Below are 16,126 nucleotides of genomic sequence, written 5' to 3'. Positions count from 1 at the left end.
ACATCCCTTTATGGTTCAAAAATAGTTCCAAAAGTTGTGCTGACGTCCAGGACATTACCTGTTCGTCAGCTGGATGTCCACCCTTGGACATCTTAAGTTGGGTATATGCTGTACGATTTGACCAGGACTCATCTTAGAAGCGGACCAAAATTCAGCTTTGTTAACGTGCAGTGTTAACAAGGTGGAGCAAGAAAAGATCAACTGCTCCCAACCCAGGCCGATGTTCATCAGGCTCTGCAGCTGAAGCAGAGCCACAAGTTGATTCCCAACAATCAGTGCCTCTTTGAAGTAGAAAAACAGGAGTGTCTGAAAGTGCCATGATTATGGACAATATGAAGGCCAGGTTGGTTGAGCTCCTCCAATCACAACCAATACGAACCAGAGAAATGTCGACAGAAAATGGCCGGTGATCTTCAGCTGCCTGGTGAAAGTCTTTGTGTGAGAGAGTGAGACAGGGTGAGAGTGATATAATATTGATATATTCTCTACATTCATTAGCTTTTGTCAAAGCAATAATATAATCAATATCTCCTGGTTTGGCAGGACCATTATTGGATTTGGAAACAGCGTCATGATCTGGCCACCAACCTCAAGGTTATTGACCAAGGGGATGTGGGCCGTTATTGGACACAAAGTCACTGCCTGACCAATGATTGCTCTGAGAAAGAAAATGAAACAGTATATTTCCCAAAATGTTGAACTAACTGAAGAACTGTTGCCTCCTCGGTAGCTCAGTTCTGCAGTTTGTTGGGCAGATTGATTCTCTGTCATCATCAAACACAGCGACCGCCCTCCTCCGTGGATAAGACGAGTTTAGAGGTTACTCCCTGTCATTTAAAGCCAATATCATGTCCACCGCCTGAAAGAGATGAGAGCCCGACTGTTTGGCCGTCCTCTACGCTCCTCACCGCGACTCCACTCTCTGCCGCCGAGTAATCGCATTTGTGTTTGTACAACCTGGTAATACAGCGAATCGATGGAGCGGCCGCAAAAGGGCCGAATGCTATTTACTTTCACTTTGACTCGCTCCTCTGAAAACAACCTTGAACGCAGCATCTTATCTCTGAGCAGAGACGAGGGGGACTATTTTTGTCATTATGAAATCCTTTGAAATGACACACTTGTGTGCATTGATGTTGCCTGTGTTTGACCGACAGCTCTTTTCAAGTCTCAAAGGGGATGTGACATTGATTTTCTCATTTCTCCTTTTCTTGAGTTGTAATGAGATGTTTACACGGTTTCCTTCTCAGCGGCTCTGAAACAGACCTGCTGCTCGGACGCTGTCAGAGTATTTAAGTCCAGAGCGGAGACTCATTTTATTCAGCGCAGCCTTGCTGCTCCTGAGCAGACAGTCTCTTTCACTTTGTTTACTTCCTGCAGTCTGACATCAAGTGACTTCAACTTTAGTGCAGCTCTAATATCCGCTCACACACAGAGACAGACATCTCCAACCTCAGCTCAGCTCAGATTTTATTGTCTGATAGTAAAACTAAAACTTAAAAGTCCACAAAGGTCGTATATATGTTGTGTTTCAATGCCTGAATTTGTATCTCAGCCCAGGGTGGAAAAATTCAGATCATTCCAGACGTCCTCTACAATTAGCAATTCTAATAGGTCCATTGTTGTGCTTATTGACAGCTCTTTTCAAGTCAATCAAACTTGTGAAAACCTTGTGACAGAGCCTGAGAAATGTTCATGAAAAGGCAACTAAACGGGTGAGATTGATGTATAGGAATTCAGGTTTGTCAGTCAATATTTTATGGAACATTTCTACATTAAAATGTCAAAAAACAACTGAATGTTTGTTCGTTTTTTTGTTGAGTTTTGTACATTATTCCAAATGTTTCCAACATTGTTCAAACCTGTAGAAATATGTTAAGTTTTGTTGAGGTAACAGTGTGTTTCACTTGGTCGCTAGTCGCTGTAACATCCATGGGAGAGTGGGGAAGGAAGTGAGCGAGTGTGACTACATTTCAGATAGATCTTCATCTGCAGCAGTGTAGTTTTAACAATCAAAACAAAAACTCCCATGATGCCAAGCTACTTATATATTTTATTTTGTTTTGATTGAGAGACCCCTTGTGGCAGAAATGACATAGTGTGCCTTTAATAATGGATCAGTTGACTGTGTGTGGTGTGAGCAGAACTCTGCCGCTCCTCTCTGCTCTGTTGAGTATTTTAGCATCTTTGAGCTCGTTGTAAACTCAATTTTCAGCCACAGCTGGCAGCTGCTTTTCTGTGATGAACCCACACTGTTTTACCTGCCTGGCTTCTTAAATGTGAATATTTTTCTGGTTTCTTTCCTCCTCTTTGACAGTAAACTGAATATCTTTGGGTTGTGGACAAAACAAGAAATGTGAGGACGTCTTTGAGAAACACTGATTGACATTTTTCACCGTTTTCTGAAATTTTAACACCAAACATCTCGTCAATTAGAGATTTTTTTTCATTTTCTTTATTTGCAGTCCTAGGCACTAAAGGCAGAATTTAGCTGCTAAAGAGGCAAACGATTTTTCTACAGCTACAGTATTGGACTTATAATCATCAGGTGGACACAGGGAGATGATGTCGCTAACTGAATGACTAATTAGGCCACTGTTTGCTAACATGTTCTGCGTAACAACGAAATGAGGTGATAATATGTCAGTGTTGCCTTTAAAAGCTTATTCTGCTCGCCTCAAGAGGCCCAAAAATAATCAATGTAGCCTGGAATTGGCGTATTTCATCGATCTACAATAAGTGAGCTGCTCCTAACCACCAGGGAAAACTAACCCTCCCTCCCAACAGCAAACAGCCGACACAAACACAACGTCAGACTGATTAATGAAGAGAAAATAAAATGTCAGATGAGCCTCATTATCAGGATGGATGTCATATATCTTGAACATAAGGGACGGTTGAGATGATGAAGATTGATTTTGATGTATGTGTCTGTTGTTGGATACAAATGTTTGACAAGTTGGGGAACGATTCTGATTTAACCTCTGTGAAATCTTTGTCATCCTTTCTTCCTCCAGCTCAGTTCATTGACGTTTCTGATGATGTTTTCTTTTTTAGAGGGGTTTTATTTGTGTTAAAAACAAATGTAATGTCATACTGGATTCAAACCTCGAATGAACTCTAACTTCTCCGTCTCTTCCCCTCTCTGTTCCCTCTCTGCAGGTCCGCCTGTAAACGTGACCTGCAACATTTTTATCAACAGTTTTGGGTCCATCGCTGAAACAACAATGGTAAGCTCAATTATTCTTAATATTACTTCAGCTCGATGTGTACTTTGATATTATTTACTCATCACTTGTGTGTATGTGTGGATGGTTGGGTGGTTAATGGAAAATGTCACATCTCATCGCAGCTCCATTTCGGTAATTTCGCCCAGAAAGATGCGATTAATTGAAACGACGGCTGCGCATCCAAACTTTCATTTTTATTTTCCTCCCCAAAATTAAAAGCCTTCTGCCCTCCGAGTGTGTAGAAACGTCCTCGCCTCATTGAGCCTGTCTCCCATTTCAAACACTTCATTTGAAAGAGCGCATCGCTGCCACGCTCATTAGCATAACAACGCGGTGGCTGGGGCGCTGCTGTCGTGCCTGTTTGCGAGCGATGGGGGGAAATTTACGCTTATTCATTACACAGAAAATCCATTAGTGTTAATATAACCAAAGCATCAACCTTCACAGAGCAACAAGGCATGTATGGTAACACTGAACTGTAGTGTGTGTGTGTGTGTGTGTGTGTGTGACAGCAGATGTGATCTCAGCACTGATGGCGTCCATGAAAATGAAGCAAACTCACCAATGCTTCCAGTGTGTGTCAACCTTCTGCAGGGTTGTAGCTGCCAATAAGAACACAGAGGTCATGTCCTCAGTGCTGTGTCTGTGTATGAGTCTGGTTTCAACAGCCTTGTGTGCAAATACACAAAAGTACATAAGAAAATACACATTGTGGATACCTGTCACCTGACTGTCTCCGGTATTATTTGCTCACATTTGATTGATGGCAGAAGAAAACAACCCAACAACTGTCATCAGATTCTTATTTATTAAATTCTAGATGATGCTTGGCCTCTTCAAACATGAAAATCACAGGCAAAAGTATCTCATGAAAAATAAGTAGAACTTCTCAATCCGACAGTTAATATCATGTTTATAGGACCCCATACTTAGTAACTGATAAAGAAAATAGTTTTTCAATGCCTTGAAAGGTTCAAATTAAAGGATGGGTCTGGTGATGTTCCATATTTAACTTTGTGAAAAGACTATGAGTCCAGACCGAAGATGTGAAAACCTGATAGAAAAAGGAAAGTAGGTGGCAGGTGTATGGAAGAAGATTTATAAAGGAAGGGAGGAGGGAAGGGACATAAAGAAAGAACGGAAAGTACTCCGATAGAGGACGAGGAGGATATCCCGAGCTGGACCTCCCCAGAACACACACACACACACACCCACACACACATATACACACACACACCTCTGAAAGTCTTGGTCTTGTCTTGGTCACGACTTGGTCTCAGTGTAGGTGCTTTGCTGAATGGATGATCTTTATGGATGTTGTACAATGTACCGATCCTATACCCTTGTGAACAAGGAAGTGATTTTTCTTTCATGTAAATAAGATTGAATTGTCAGAGCTCAGATGTCATCGGAGCCTGTGATCCGCTCAGTCAGACGAAGCAGCCCATCAATCAAGTGCTGAACGCAGGGTAACCTCTGGATGCTGAGTCTGACTTCGCCCACTGAAGACCACAGTCAGTGCTGTTGTTCTAATCTCTCAGCGGGTGGATTAGAAGAAAAAAACAAAGTGGTGAAATAATTGGATTTATCAGGTTTTTATCAAACCAGAAAATCCATTTTAAAGCTCCAGAGGCAACGCAAGCGCTTTCTCCATGCAGTGGTGGTGTTCGCTGTAGTGTGTAGCTCTCGCTTTAAGCTTGGACTAAAGTATCCCTCCATCACCACACACACACACACACACACACACTAACACACACTCAGTGCTGCTGGGGCCGGAGCACAGTGATAGATGGAGTCGGTAGAATGGCGCAGTGCGTGTTGAAGTCCCGGCGGTACGCGGCTTTATTCCTGTTTCAGCGCTCTCACCGCTCGCTTGCTCACTCACTCTTTCTTTCTCTCTCTCTCTCCCTCACACACACACACACACACACACACACACACTTAGACAGACACGCAATCCCTTCTCTCATTCCTCATCCGGCTCTTTCACTTGTTTTCTCCCTCCCTTGTTTCTTCTCCTTGAGAGAACACACATGTACCCACACCAGCCTCTCTCACTGTAAAACACACACACTTAAACCTCAAACACTTGATCACATAGTGGTATTTAACACTAAAACGCACATATGTTCACATATTTAAAGTTTTTAAAAAGTACTAATTGAATAACTACATAAAGACAGAAAAATAGAGGATAAAAAACCTTTATCCTGCTTAAATCCCTTTGAAGAACTCCTGATCCACGTTGATCTTATGTACTTATTTTTTGCTGTTGGTTAAGCGGAAGACACTTGGACTTATCAATATGCAATTCACCTAAAACATGTGTATTTTGACAATAACCAGGTTCTTAATTTCCCAGTAAAAAAAAACAAATAACATGCTTTATTTTTTCTTTATTATTATTATCTTTCTTTATTTCTCCATTATTCTAAAAACGCTGGATTCACATTGGATCCGGCGTTGCCGCGAAAACGCAGGTTTTCCCATTCATTTTAATGAGGGTAGTCTGTTTTCGCTGCGGTGGTGCATGCGGAAAAAGTTGAGACGGCGTCAACATTTGGAGAGACAGAGCCCTACATCACATTGCGGAGGCCAATCACATAAGCTGGTGATCAGACTATGACTGAAGCCACAGTACAGTGTAAAGTAATGTGTCGTGGGTATTCACTCAGTTTGGCTTTGTGCACCAGATTAAAACACATCTGTGGATGCTGACGATCACTGTAGGACCGGCATGTTTAACCCACTGTAGCAGAAACATGACCGGAGATCATAAGCAGAGTAGAACAGGTCAGTAGCAGGGCATGTTATTTAGCATGGATAAATACTACAGAGGGAACACTACAGACATTTCTCTGTGTAGCGTTAAGTTTCACTTTCACTTCAGTCTGGTCTTGTCCCCCAGTTTAAAACACAGCAATGATCTGCCTCATCCTGGTTGTTTACTGTTATTTTAAATCTGTCGATGAGGACAAACAATCACTGGTAGGTCCAGCATGCAAGAAGCAGAACAACATAGCAGCATAACGGCAAACTGATCAGCGGGGGTTCCCAATACGTCACACACACGGACCATGGAGTGACACTCCCACTCCCATTGCAGCGAATTTGGCTGGATTTGGTCTTAACATACCCTTAGTCAAACATGAACTACTGTTTGTGGACTTCACAATCGTATCACTGCAGATGTACAGCAGCTTAGTACCTCATAGATTGCTTTTTCTTTTCCAGGTGTCCACAAAATGATCATTTCCCAGTTTTGATTCATCACTTCATCTTGTTGGATAAATTTTCATGCATTTAACCCTGTGTATAAAGGACAAATGAAGCAAAGAATACAAAGCAAATATATTAAAAATACAGCAAAACATGTATGTACGTATACATTTAAATATAGAATACAAACAACACAACACTCACACTGCTCTGAGCCAGCCAAAAGGGTGTTGAACTGAGCCAAAGAGTCCGGGTATCAACGTGTCCAACCTCAGAAGTTTCTGTACATCGTTCCACTTCTGTGTTGCATAGAATTTAAAAGCTAGTTTTCCAATCTCGCTGGTACAGTATGGTGGTTTTCAAGGACTATAGTCTTGGGATCTAGTGCAGTGCTTACTTAATCTATAATTACGTAGATGTGTCACAATATAAATTAATGACAATAATAGTAACCATGTCTACACAAAACTGTAATTGAATCTGTGATGTCCAGATCCAGAGTGTGTGTAATTCACATAAATCTCATGCACACTGTAGCTTTAAAAACCAGGTGTTATTGCATCGTTATATGAGGAGCAGTCAACCCGTCATTTATCGGAATCACCTGAAGATCCAGGCAGAGGTTTGCTGTTGTAAATTGATTTGACGCCCCACGGTGCTGCTTTTGAGGCCACACAGTGAAAACAGCCTCCATCTCTCTCAATGCGATGTTGTGTGAGCAGAGCAGATGCGCTGCCATAATGTGTGAGCCTCCATAACCTCCTACCTCCTCCTCCTCCTCTTCCTACCTGAGCAGCATCCAGGGAGCCGGCAGGATGTTATGACAGGTGTGGAATTAGAATATGGCTGCTGCTGTTTCTGTTGATTTTTTTGTCTGTGTTGTTGTTGTTGGGAGGAAGGGGAAGAAGACGAGGAGGAAGATTGCAGTCTTTCATGCGTGGTTTACTGCCTGAGTTTAATACATGCTGAAATGAGTTTGGTATTGTGTAAGTACAGCATTTCTTCTGCTAATGGTTTCATAGCTGCGTGGCGGTGCTGGATGGTAATTTCAGGGTAGCACTTAACAGTCCAACGGCCTTATGTCGGGATATTAAACCATGAGTATGAACCTACAGACGATTCCCATTTTTTTACCGCACATATGCTGACGTCCTGCAGCATTTTTGCCTCCGTCCTCAGGAGGAGGAAGTGCTCGGTATGTAACCTCCTCAACAACATTTTTTTATACACCTCGAATGAGTCATCAAATAACTGCAATTTTAAATCATTCCCTGAAATCATAAACTCACTCTTTAAATTACTTTCCCTTCATTTGAGTCTTAGAATGCAGCCCCATCCCTCCCCGCGTGTCTGTTTAGAGCACTTAATGTGCATCCATCTGACCTATGAAGCCGAGGTTTTATGGACCAGAAGACATCAGCAAGCTGACCAATTTAAAAAAAAAGATTTAAAGCCACAATCTGTGATCTGCATGTAGATGAAATGGTACAGACATTAATATCAGTGGACAATATAAATTAAAGGTGCAATTTACAAATTCAGTGTATTAAAAACATTCCTGCTATCAGTGAATATGAATAGGTAACATCTGATCTGACAAAAGATTTGTACAGAAGTACACATTTTGAATTTTGAGCAGTTGGAAAGTGCAAAATTCAGATCAGTCAGAGAGTGAGGAAGGAAGTTGGCGATGAAGGCTAAGGGTAACGTTAATGAAATTTGAAAACATTGCTTCGAACATTTGTGCCTGGGTCACGTCAGGTAGATTTTCATCAGCAATGTCTTCTCTCACTGTGAACTTTTGCTTTGCATTACACGCAAGCGTTTATTTGCCGCTATGTTACGTTCATGAAGTAAAGTACATTTCCCCTCCAGCTCCAGTCAGCTGTCAACATTACAGAACATAAACACCTGACAATGGAGGTCACCTCCTTGGATCACTGCTGCAGTCAGGTTGATGAACAGGAGTGAAGATAAATCCACTTTTTTAAGTTAAAAACTCATCTCTGAGCTCTCCTCCTGTTGGTAAATGGCTCAGGATCAGAGCAGAATCTGATGTGACTCCAGGTGTTTATTCCTCCAGAAGGTCTGGATCTGCACCAGACGAGAAACACCACTCAGCCCTCCCCACACAACACTCGGCAAACGTATTTTGTTTGGTTTGATTGAGAGACCCTAGCGGCAGGATGTTATCAAAGGCATTTAAATACATTTAATCAAAATTAACTTAGTCTATGGAAAAGGCGTGTCAGTATTGGAAGATTCTGCAAACCTTATGTTCCATGAATTAGTAAACTACGGAAAAGATCATGGTTAGGGTTGATGAAAACGTGGAAGTTAGTTGCAGACTTGCCTCGCTGGGAACACTGGGGCAGAATTATCCAAAATAAAGCTAAATTCATGTGGTACTGGACTGAAAAACATTTATAGTTTAAACTAATTTAAACATTTTAGAGAATGAATGAATTATATAATTTGCAGACATGAATTAATACTACGGGAGATTTATAGTTTGAAAGAAAATGTGAATAATTTAAGGAAACCAACAATTAAAGTTTGATGCCCCTGTCAGAGGCTTAGAGGGTTCAAAGTCTTTAATACTTTTGCGAGCTGCAATAAAAAAAAAAAAAAACTGCTAGCTTGTAGCTGATTGATGAACATGTTTCATTAATAACTTGTTTCATTAAATGCCACACAAAAAGAGATATGAGTAGTATTAATGCAGGAGAGATACATCAGAAATGCATCAAGTCAAAGCCGTTGTCATGCTGGATAGTACTGATGCTGGACAGGTGTGTCCAGCTGCAGCTGCAGGATGGAGGGTGTTGTCAGAGAAATAAAGAAACAGTTGCTGAAGAGTTCAGCGACATCACAACAATTAGCTTCTGTTAAACGTCAGACTGGTGTGATCACTGGTTTCATTATTATCTTTGTCTACAGCAAAGCCATTTCTGCTCGACTGTTGCTCTGTCTGAGCTGGAGTCAAACCGCAGGCGGGTTTATGACTGATGATGCTGGTGTGGGCTCGTACCTCTCCTCTGTATTCCCTTGTTCCCTCTCTCCATCAACACTCCTCCTTTCTGCGCCATTTCAGGTTATTCATCATATTCAGAAGAGACTCCTTCATGAAAGGTCAAGCTCATTTGTTTCATGTGAGATATTTAGTGTAATAAACAGTGATAAACGGTGAAGGGCTCTCACTAAGGCTGATTGCCATGTGACTGTATTCCACACACACTCACATGGTCGTTTAAATGCCACCCGCTGGGGCTGCTGGCATGGCCGTACATCGTCCCTGCAATGCATTTCTGCTACGCCACGCAGCTTAATGATGGCTGCAGCCTGGCCGCAGTGGCCGAGCTCCATATTCCGAGAATAATTGACAATTAGAGGGATGGAGGAGCGAGCTAAATGCCACCCTGCGCTGAATAAAGAAACTCCATCTCAGAATGTGAGATGGAGAGCGGGGCGGTGGAGGTTATACAATAAACCTCAGAGGGACCAACGGTTAATATCTTCTACCTGGATCGATTCTTAATTCCAGCAAAGCTTAACCCAATTCTGCTTCTATCCCTCAAAACAACAGCTGGAGAGGTGAGGGCGGACCGGACAAAATGTCTGACACCACAGGTCTTTCATCTAAACACTTGAACAAACAATGTCCATGTTTCCTTGACACATTTTCTCTCACTGTTTTGAGAGTTCTTTGTTGTTTCTTGAAACTGTCCTCCCAAGAAAAAGGATTTGTTTCAACAGAAGCCCCAAAATGACATCCAAGCAACACGTCCTTACATCCTTCCCCAGCACTAAATAAGTCATTTTAACAAAAATCAAACCTTAAAGTAACAAAATATAACTTCCTTAAGACCTATCTACAGATCGTCAAATACTGACGTCAACCCAAAGCATATGTTGGTATGAAGGGATGAGTTTGTTGTGGATGTACAAGGACTGAAATTTTCCCAAAATCTCCATCACTTGCAAAACTGTTCTGAATCTCTAAATCTCCATTTTGCCCTCACAAAGATAGAAGTTCTGACCAACACACACAGTCAGACGTGTAGGAGATGTATTGATCTTCCTCTTGTAGTTGAAGGTCTCAAAGCCGCACAGTGGAGGTTTATTTCCATGCTGCACTTTGGATTTAACCTACAGTGGACTCTGATTCCAGCTGGATGAAACCTTTACAACCTAAACTGAGCACCGGGATCTTTGAATCTTTGGTTTAGATCAGTAAAGATCTGCAGCTTTCACTGAGTCAAAAGTCAAATCTTTGACTACAATCTGATTCATACAGAAGATACACAAAGAGGTACTGATGTCTCTGCTCTCTGGAGGCATGTTGAGCTCAGTGTTCAGCTATTTTAAAAGATTCAGGCAAACAGACAAGTGGCTTCATTCTCTAAACTTAGCCAAAGATTTGATTCTAACTTACTTGGATTCAAACGTTTTGTTAGATTGTTAGCAAATAAGCTCAGGGATGTTCTTGATGTCAGATGATGGAGCGTGGTGTAAATCAATATTTCTTTGGCATGCTTGAATACAGCAACATTGATGTAAAGCATCCGTAGATAATATTTGAGATTTTAAACACCTGACTTTGATTATACTGGGTCTGTAGGGGTCTGTTGTGATGTGGTCTTAAAATAATATTGCAATATTTTTCGGCTGTATCACGATATATGTCTCGATATTTGTATCTCCACAAAAGCAATTCCTAAATACCAGGACAGGTCAACAAAATCATCTATTTATGTTAATAGAGAATTGCAATAAATCTAATAGAGAAATACCATGGTCACATACTGATATTATATTTGATTGGAGCCTGTCCTCATGAGAATAACAACAATATAGTGTATGTTTACAATGACAGCAGCTAATTACAACCTATATTTTATACAGTTCTTGTTAAGCGGCGACCTCTAGTGGTGTAGTGATTATAAGGGCGGCAAAGGAGGAAGTCAGGTGAAGTATAAAGAATAACAACTGAGGGAGGAACAAACACAGGACTTTCACCCAGGAGACTGCTGTTAATGTCCTGTTTGAAACCAAAAGGAAAATTTTGAGTTATCGTTACATAAATATTGTATAGTTATTTTAACCCAAATCACGATGTTTTCCTGAACCTAACCAAATTGCGACTTTGTATATGGCTGAGGCCCACGCCTGTTGCCAGTGCGCTGCAACAATCATGCGGTTTTCAGAAGGGTGATGTGTCGTTTTTCGAGTATCTGGCAATCAACGTGTTGCATGTAGTAAAAGTTTTATCTTTCGTTCTTCAGTAATACACCTTCCATCTTTCAACAATCCCAAAATCCAACAGAAGTGCTTGTTATTATCTCGCCTCTGAAGCGTCTGTGATTGTATACATTCAGCCCGCAGGCCTAGTCTTTGAAAAACGCTCCGCAGCCTTCTATCTTCTGCTCATCTATCCCTCTCACTGTCTTCCTCATGTATCTCTCCATCTCCCTGTGTAAGACAAAAGACGGAGCAGCAGCTCAACGACCTTCAGCTTTGTACCAACTCTCCACACATCCATCGTCTTTACATCCCTCCATCCCTGCCAGCTTCTCTTTTCATGTGGCTTGACTGTTTTGATTTGTAAAAATAACCCTAATCCTTAAGAAGAGCTTTATCAATCAGACAAAAGCGAACACAAGCCTCCAAAAACAAGGAGAATAATAAGAATAGGAAAGCAAGAAGCAAGGTCGAATCTTCAAGGCTGCTCTCTGGCTCACAGGCTGTAAAAGATCTCAGATATGGCTCGAGGCCTCAACTTGCCCCGATCAGTAAAATCTCTTACATTCACATAAAGCAGAAAATGACATATGGATGAAGACCCATAACCACCTGCTCATCCATCCGCGAAAGTCCTGTCCATCACTCCATCTCTACATCTGCCGGTATCCGTCGATCCGTTCCTCCGTATGGAGTTACAGCATCTTGAGTCAGCAGTGCGGTGACCCTTGACGAGCCTTTTTTTCCCTCCCTTTCTCTCATCTCTCCTTTTTTTTTTAAAGGGAACATCTCCCTGCGGAAACATTTTACATCCGTCTGTTCAAGGTGTTGCAGGGATTTATGTTTTAGAACTTGTGCGGTTTTGTTGTAATTTAATTTCTCTGCCGAATGAGACCTCCAGAGAATGTAGCTGTGGTAGAAATGATAGTGAGAGTGTATAATATTAGCTAAAAGATGGGAGATTTTACAAGTCAAGAAAATGCAAAACTGGTCATTTGTGTGTCTGCTGCAGCTGTTGTCACAGACAGAAAATCATACGTTTTCTGCTGTCGACCAATATTGCTGTTTTGATGTCAAACTGGGTTGAAAAATAGAAAAAACTCTAAGAGCACAGGGTGAATCTTGCAGCTGTGATCATCCATCCATCCATAGCTGCACAGCAGATGTAGATGCATTTCTGTCTCTCTGACTCCTCTGTCCTTTGTGTCTCCTCAGGACTACAGAGTGAACATCTTCTTGAGACAGCAGTGGAACGACCCTCGGCTGGCCTACAGCGAGTACCCCGACGACTCGCTGGACCTCGACCCCTCTATGTTGGACTCCATCTGGAAACCTGACTTGTTCTTCGCTAACGAGAAGGGCGCCAACTTCCACGAGGTCACCACCGACAACAAGCTGCTACGCATCTCTAAAAACGGCAACGTGCTCTACAGCATACGGTGAGTGGAGGAAGTGTGAGGTTTTAGATGCCAACAATGCTGATTACCACAGCATGGATACATCTAAAAGCTCAATTTACTTGAAAATATACAACATAGAAAATAAAATAGCTTTTAAAATACTTCTTTCAGCCTAATAGGAAAGGAAATATTTTCTGATCATGTGCCATTGTGCATCAAATACTGATGTCAGGGACACAAATGTGTGTTTTGTATTTAATAAGGTCAGATTTTTCTGTCAGCCAACAATTTCTGTTATTTCCACCTCATTCCAGAGTTCAGACCAGCAGGATTATGCTGTTACATGTCATCACTGTCCTTCACTTATTCATTTTCAATTTTGCCCTTTTGTTTGAATAATCAACATGTAAAACTGTCTAGTCAGGGCTGAAAAGTTCTGGCCCAAGGCCCAAAACAATATCAGTAAAGCTGTGAAGTGGGAGAATGAAATATTATTAAAATGAAATTACAAAATTGTCCCTTCTGATATCTTCAGTGTACCTCAACCTTACCCAAAGAAAGCAAATATTTTCTAATAGAATTGTTAAATTGTGTACTGATTATTCAACTCGAAGTAAAATGCAATGCCTTGAATGAATCCTGTGATTGTGCTCATATCCAGACTGATCCATTAAAACTGCATCAACAGAATTAACTTTAGTATAGCAACAGCATTTAGTCAATTTATGGATTTGACGATCAAAAGAAAATAAGTTGCCAACTGTTTTGCTAATTGATTAACAGTTTGTGTCAAAATGTCAAACACATGCTGCCTCCAGCCTCTTTAATGTGAGGATTTGCTGCGTTTTTTTCTTATTTATGACAGTAAATGAAGAGTCTTTGGGTTTTGGACTGTTGGTTGAACAAAAGAAGCGACTTGTAGATGCCACTTTAGGCCCTGGGGAATTTTCACAATGACATTTTAAAGACTATTAATCATGAACATTTTCGGCAGATTAATTGATAAAGAAAAAAAATCATTAGTTGCAGCCCTGAGCTGAAGCCAAAATGACATGCAGCTGTAAAATCACAGCGCACTAACGCTGGTGCAGTCTGACTGTACAATGACCATTACGAAGAGATATAGCTGTAATAGAAAAAGTTCTGAGTCATAGATGGAAGGAAAGAGGTTGTAAGTTTGGAGGTTATATTGAAACAATCAGTTATAAATCTATGATTGAAGACAGAAAGTGACTCTGCTGCTCTGACTTCCTGTTTATTGCATTCCAGCGGCCTTCATCCTCAGCTTTAGGGCGCTCTTATTGCCTCAAAGTTGGAGGTTTTTATTTCCTCCTGAGCTCGACTTCCTACCTTTTTTTTTTTCTATCTCCAAGACATCCCATTCAAGGCTGTCAAGAGTTATAGCCGCCTTCCGCCGATGAACCTTTTAGCCTGCCGGTGTCTCCACCTCCTCCTCCTCCTCTTCCTCGCTTTTATTGCCTCTGCTCAGGGGCGAATGAGAAAGCGCTGCAGCAGCCATGGTAATCTACTCATCCCGTTAGTATTCCAGCAGCGAGTCCGATCCGTTATCAACCTCAGTTTTCACCTTCATGTCCAGCAACCGGAGGAGGAGGAGGTGGAGGAGTGAGATTGGTTCTTTATAAATATCGTCAGAAAGAGGGATGAACCCTGCGCTCCCCCCTCTGTCGCCTCCATTTTGTAACTTGACACCATCAGAATGAACCCTGTGTTGATCAGCTTGATCTCAGAGGCGACGAGGCGGATCGGGATATTAAACCTCCGCGTGGGGAAGGAGGAGAAAGTGGGTCTTGTAAATGTTGTTTACTCTGTTTCTTGATGTTTATCATTTGACAGTGGAGCGATACGAGGAGGAGTCGTGACCGATGGCCGCATCCCCTCTGAGATGAAAGTGAACTTTTTGAGATTACATGTGGTCCAATCTTCAACGCGGGGCTAGCTCTGAAATGATTTGTGGTCCTATTTGTGCTTGTGGAGTGCTGTATCAAAGGGAAAAACCAAGATACTTTAATTTCAAGACTTCTGTGACAAAATGCATCATGTATCTTAAAAAAAGTTGCTGCCAAAACATTACTTGCAGTGAAGAATCAAGTCATTGTTGTTAAGCCCGCTAGCAGATTTCTAGTTGATTGGATGCAGCAGATGTCTTCTTTTGTAGAAGGAAATTAATTCTATTCTGGTTGTCTTTTCCAAACTTATTTCATTTTCTCAGTCATTGTGAAAGTCATGAAATTCTGCATCGGTCCTGCGTTAGTAACGTGAGATCTTGGAGGTTAAACTCCATAAAGCTCTTGGCGTGTAAAATGAGGCACTAACTTTGTCAGCATTTGGCGTCTAGGCGTCACGACGCAGCAGACAGAGAGCCACAGAGCCGAATCTTCTCTGTGAGAAAGTGGGACATCTGTGGGGGCCACCTCGTGTGTGTAATCCATATTCAGCATCCTGTCAGCGACTTGCAGCGATGTGCAGACGCGGCAAAGTTTATTTGGTACATCAGGCCGACTGGACGTGTGTGTTGTAGCGGCGGTGTCCTGTTTGAGCAGAACAGACGGACTGAGCTTGTGTAGAGAGATCACCTCCTGTCGTCACGACAACCTGCTGACAGCTGGAACTCGGCAAAAAGTGAAGCTGGAGCTTTTTTGTTTTTTGCATCACAGCATACCATTAAGAAACCGATACAGCGTTGCAATTAGTGCATTGTGGGAGTTATTTGCAGCGTCTCTCACCGATCAGATTTCTAAAACAATCAATCAAGATGATTCTGTGATACAGACGATCAGAGTTCATTATTAACCTTGGAAACAGCACTTAAAAAAACAACCTCACCACAAGGTCCATTAGTGTCTGTTCTGGAGCTTTCGTGCATATCACATGGTCTTCATCAGCAGATGTTTGTAGATGTATAAATTCAGAGACAGTATTAGAGAAGAGACAAACCCCTTCAGAAGTAGGGAAGGTGATTCTGGAGAAAAATAGTTGATTGTTGAGTCTCATTGGGGAGGTCGCCAAATTCTGACA

General features: G+C 41.7%; 1 protein-coding gene across 4 annotated transcripts in view; it reads left to right on the top strand.

Annotated features, from left to right (window-relative positions):
* Nucleotides 1–16,126, top strand: part of glra1 (glycine receptor, alpha 1) — a 120,368-nt gene that overhangs the window by 64,276 nt on the left and 39,966 nt on the right. For all 4 annotated transcript variants that reach the window (XM_084353591.1, XM_084353590.1, XM_084353589.1 and 1 more), the window contains 2 exons: nt 3,163–3,230; nt 12,906–13,129. In XM_084353591.1, coding sequence (XP_084209717.1) covers nt 3,163–3,230; nt 12,906–13,129 — 292 coding nt within the window. The remainder of the gene's footprint in view (nt 1–3,162; nt 3,231–12,905; nt 13,130–16,126) is intronic.

This window comes from Pagrus pagrus, assembly GCF_965226575.1.
Source record: "Pagrus pagrus genome assembly, chromosome: 5".
NCBI classification, from domain to species: Eukaryota; Metazoa; Chordata; class Actinopteri; order Spariformes; family Sparidae; genus Pagrus; species Pagrus pagrus.
The sequence above is the reverse complement of the archived record's forward strand: the minus strand, read 5'-3'. Positions and strand labels throughout refer to the sequence as shown.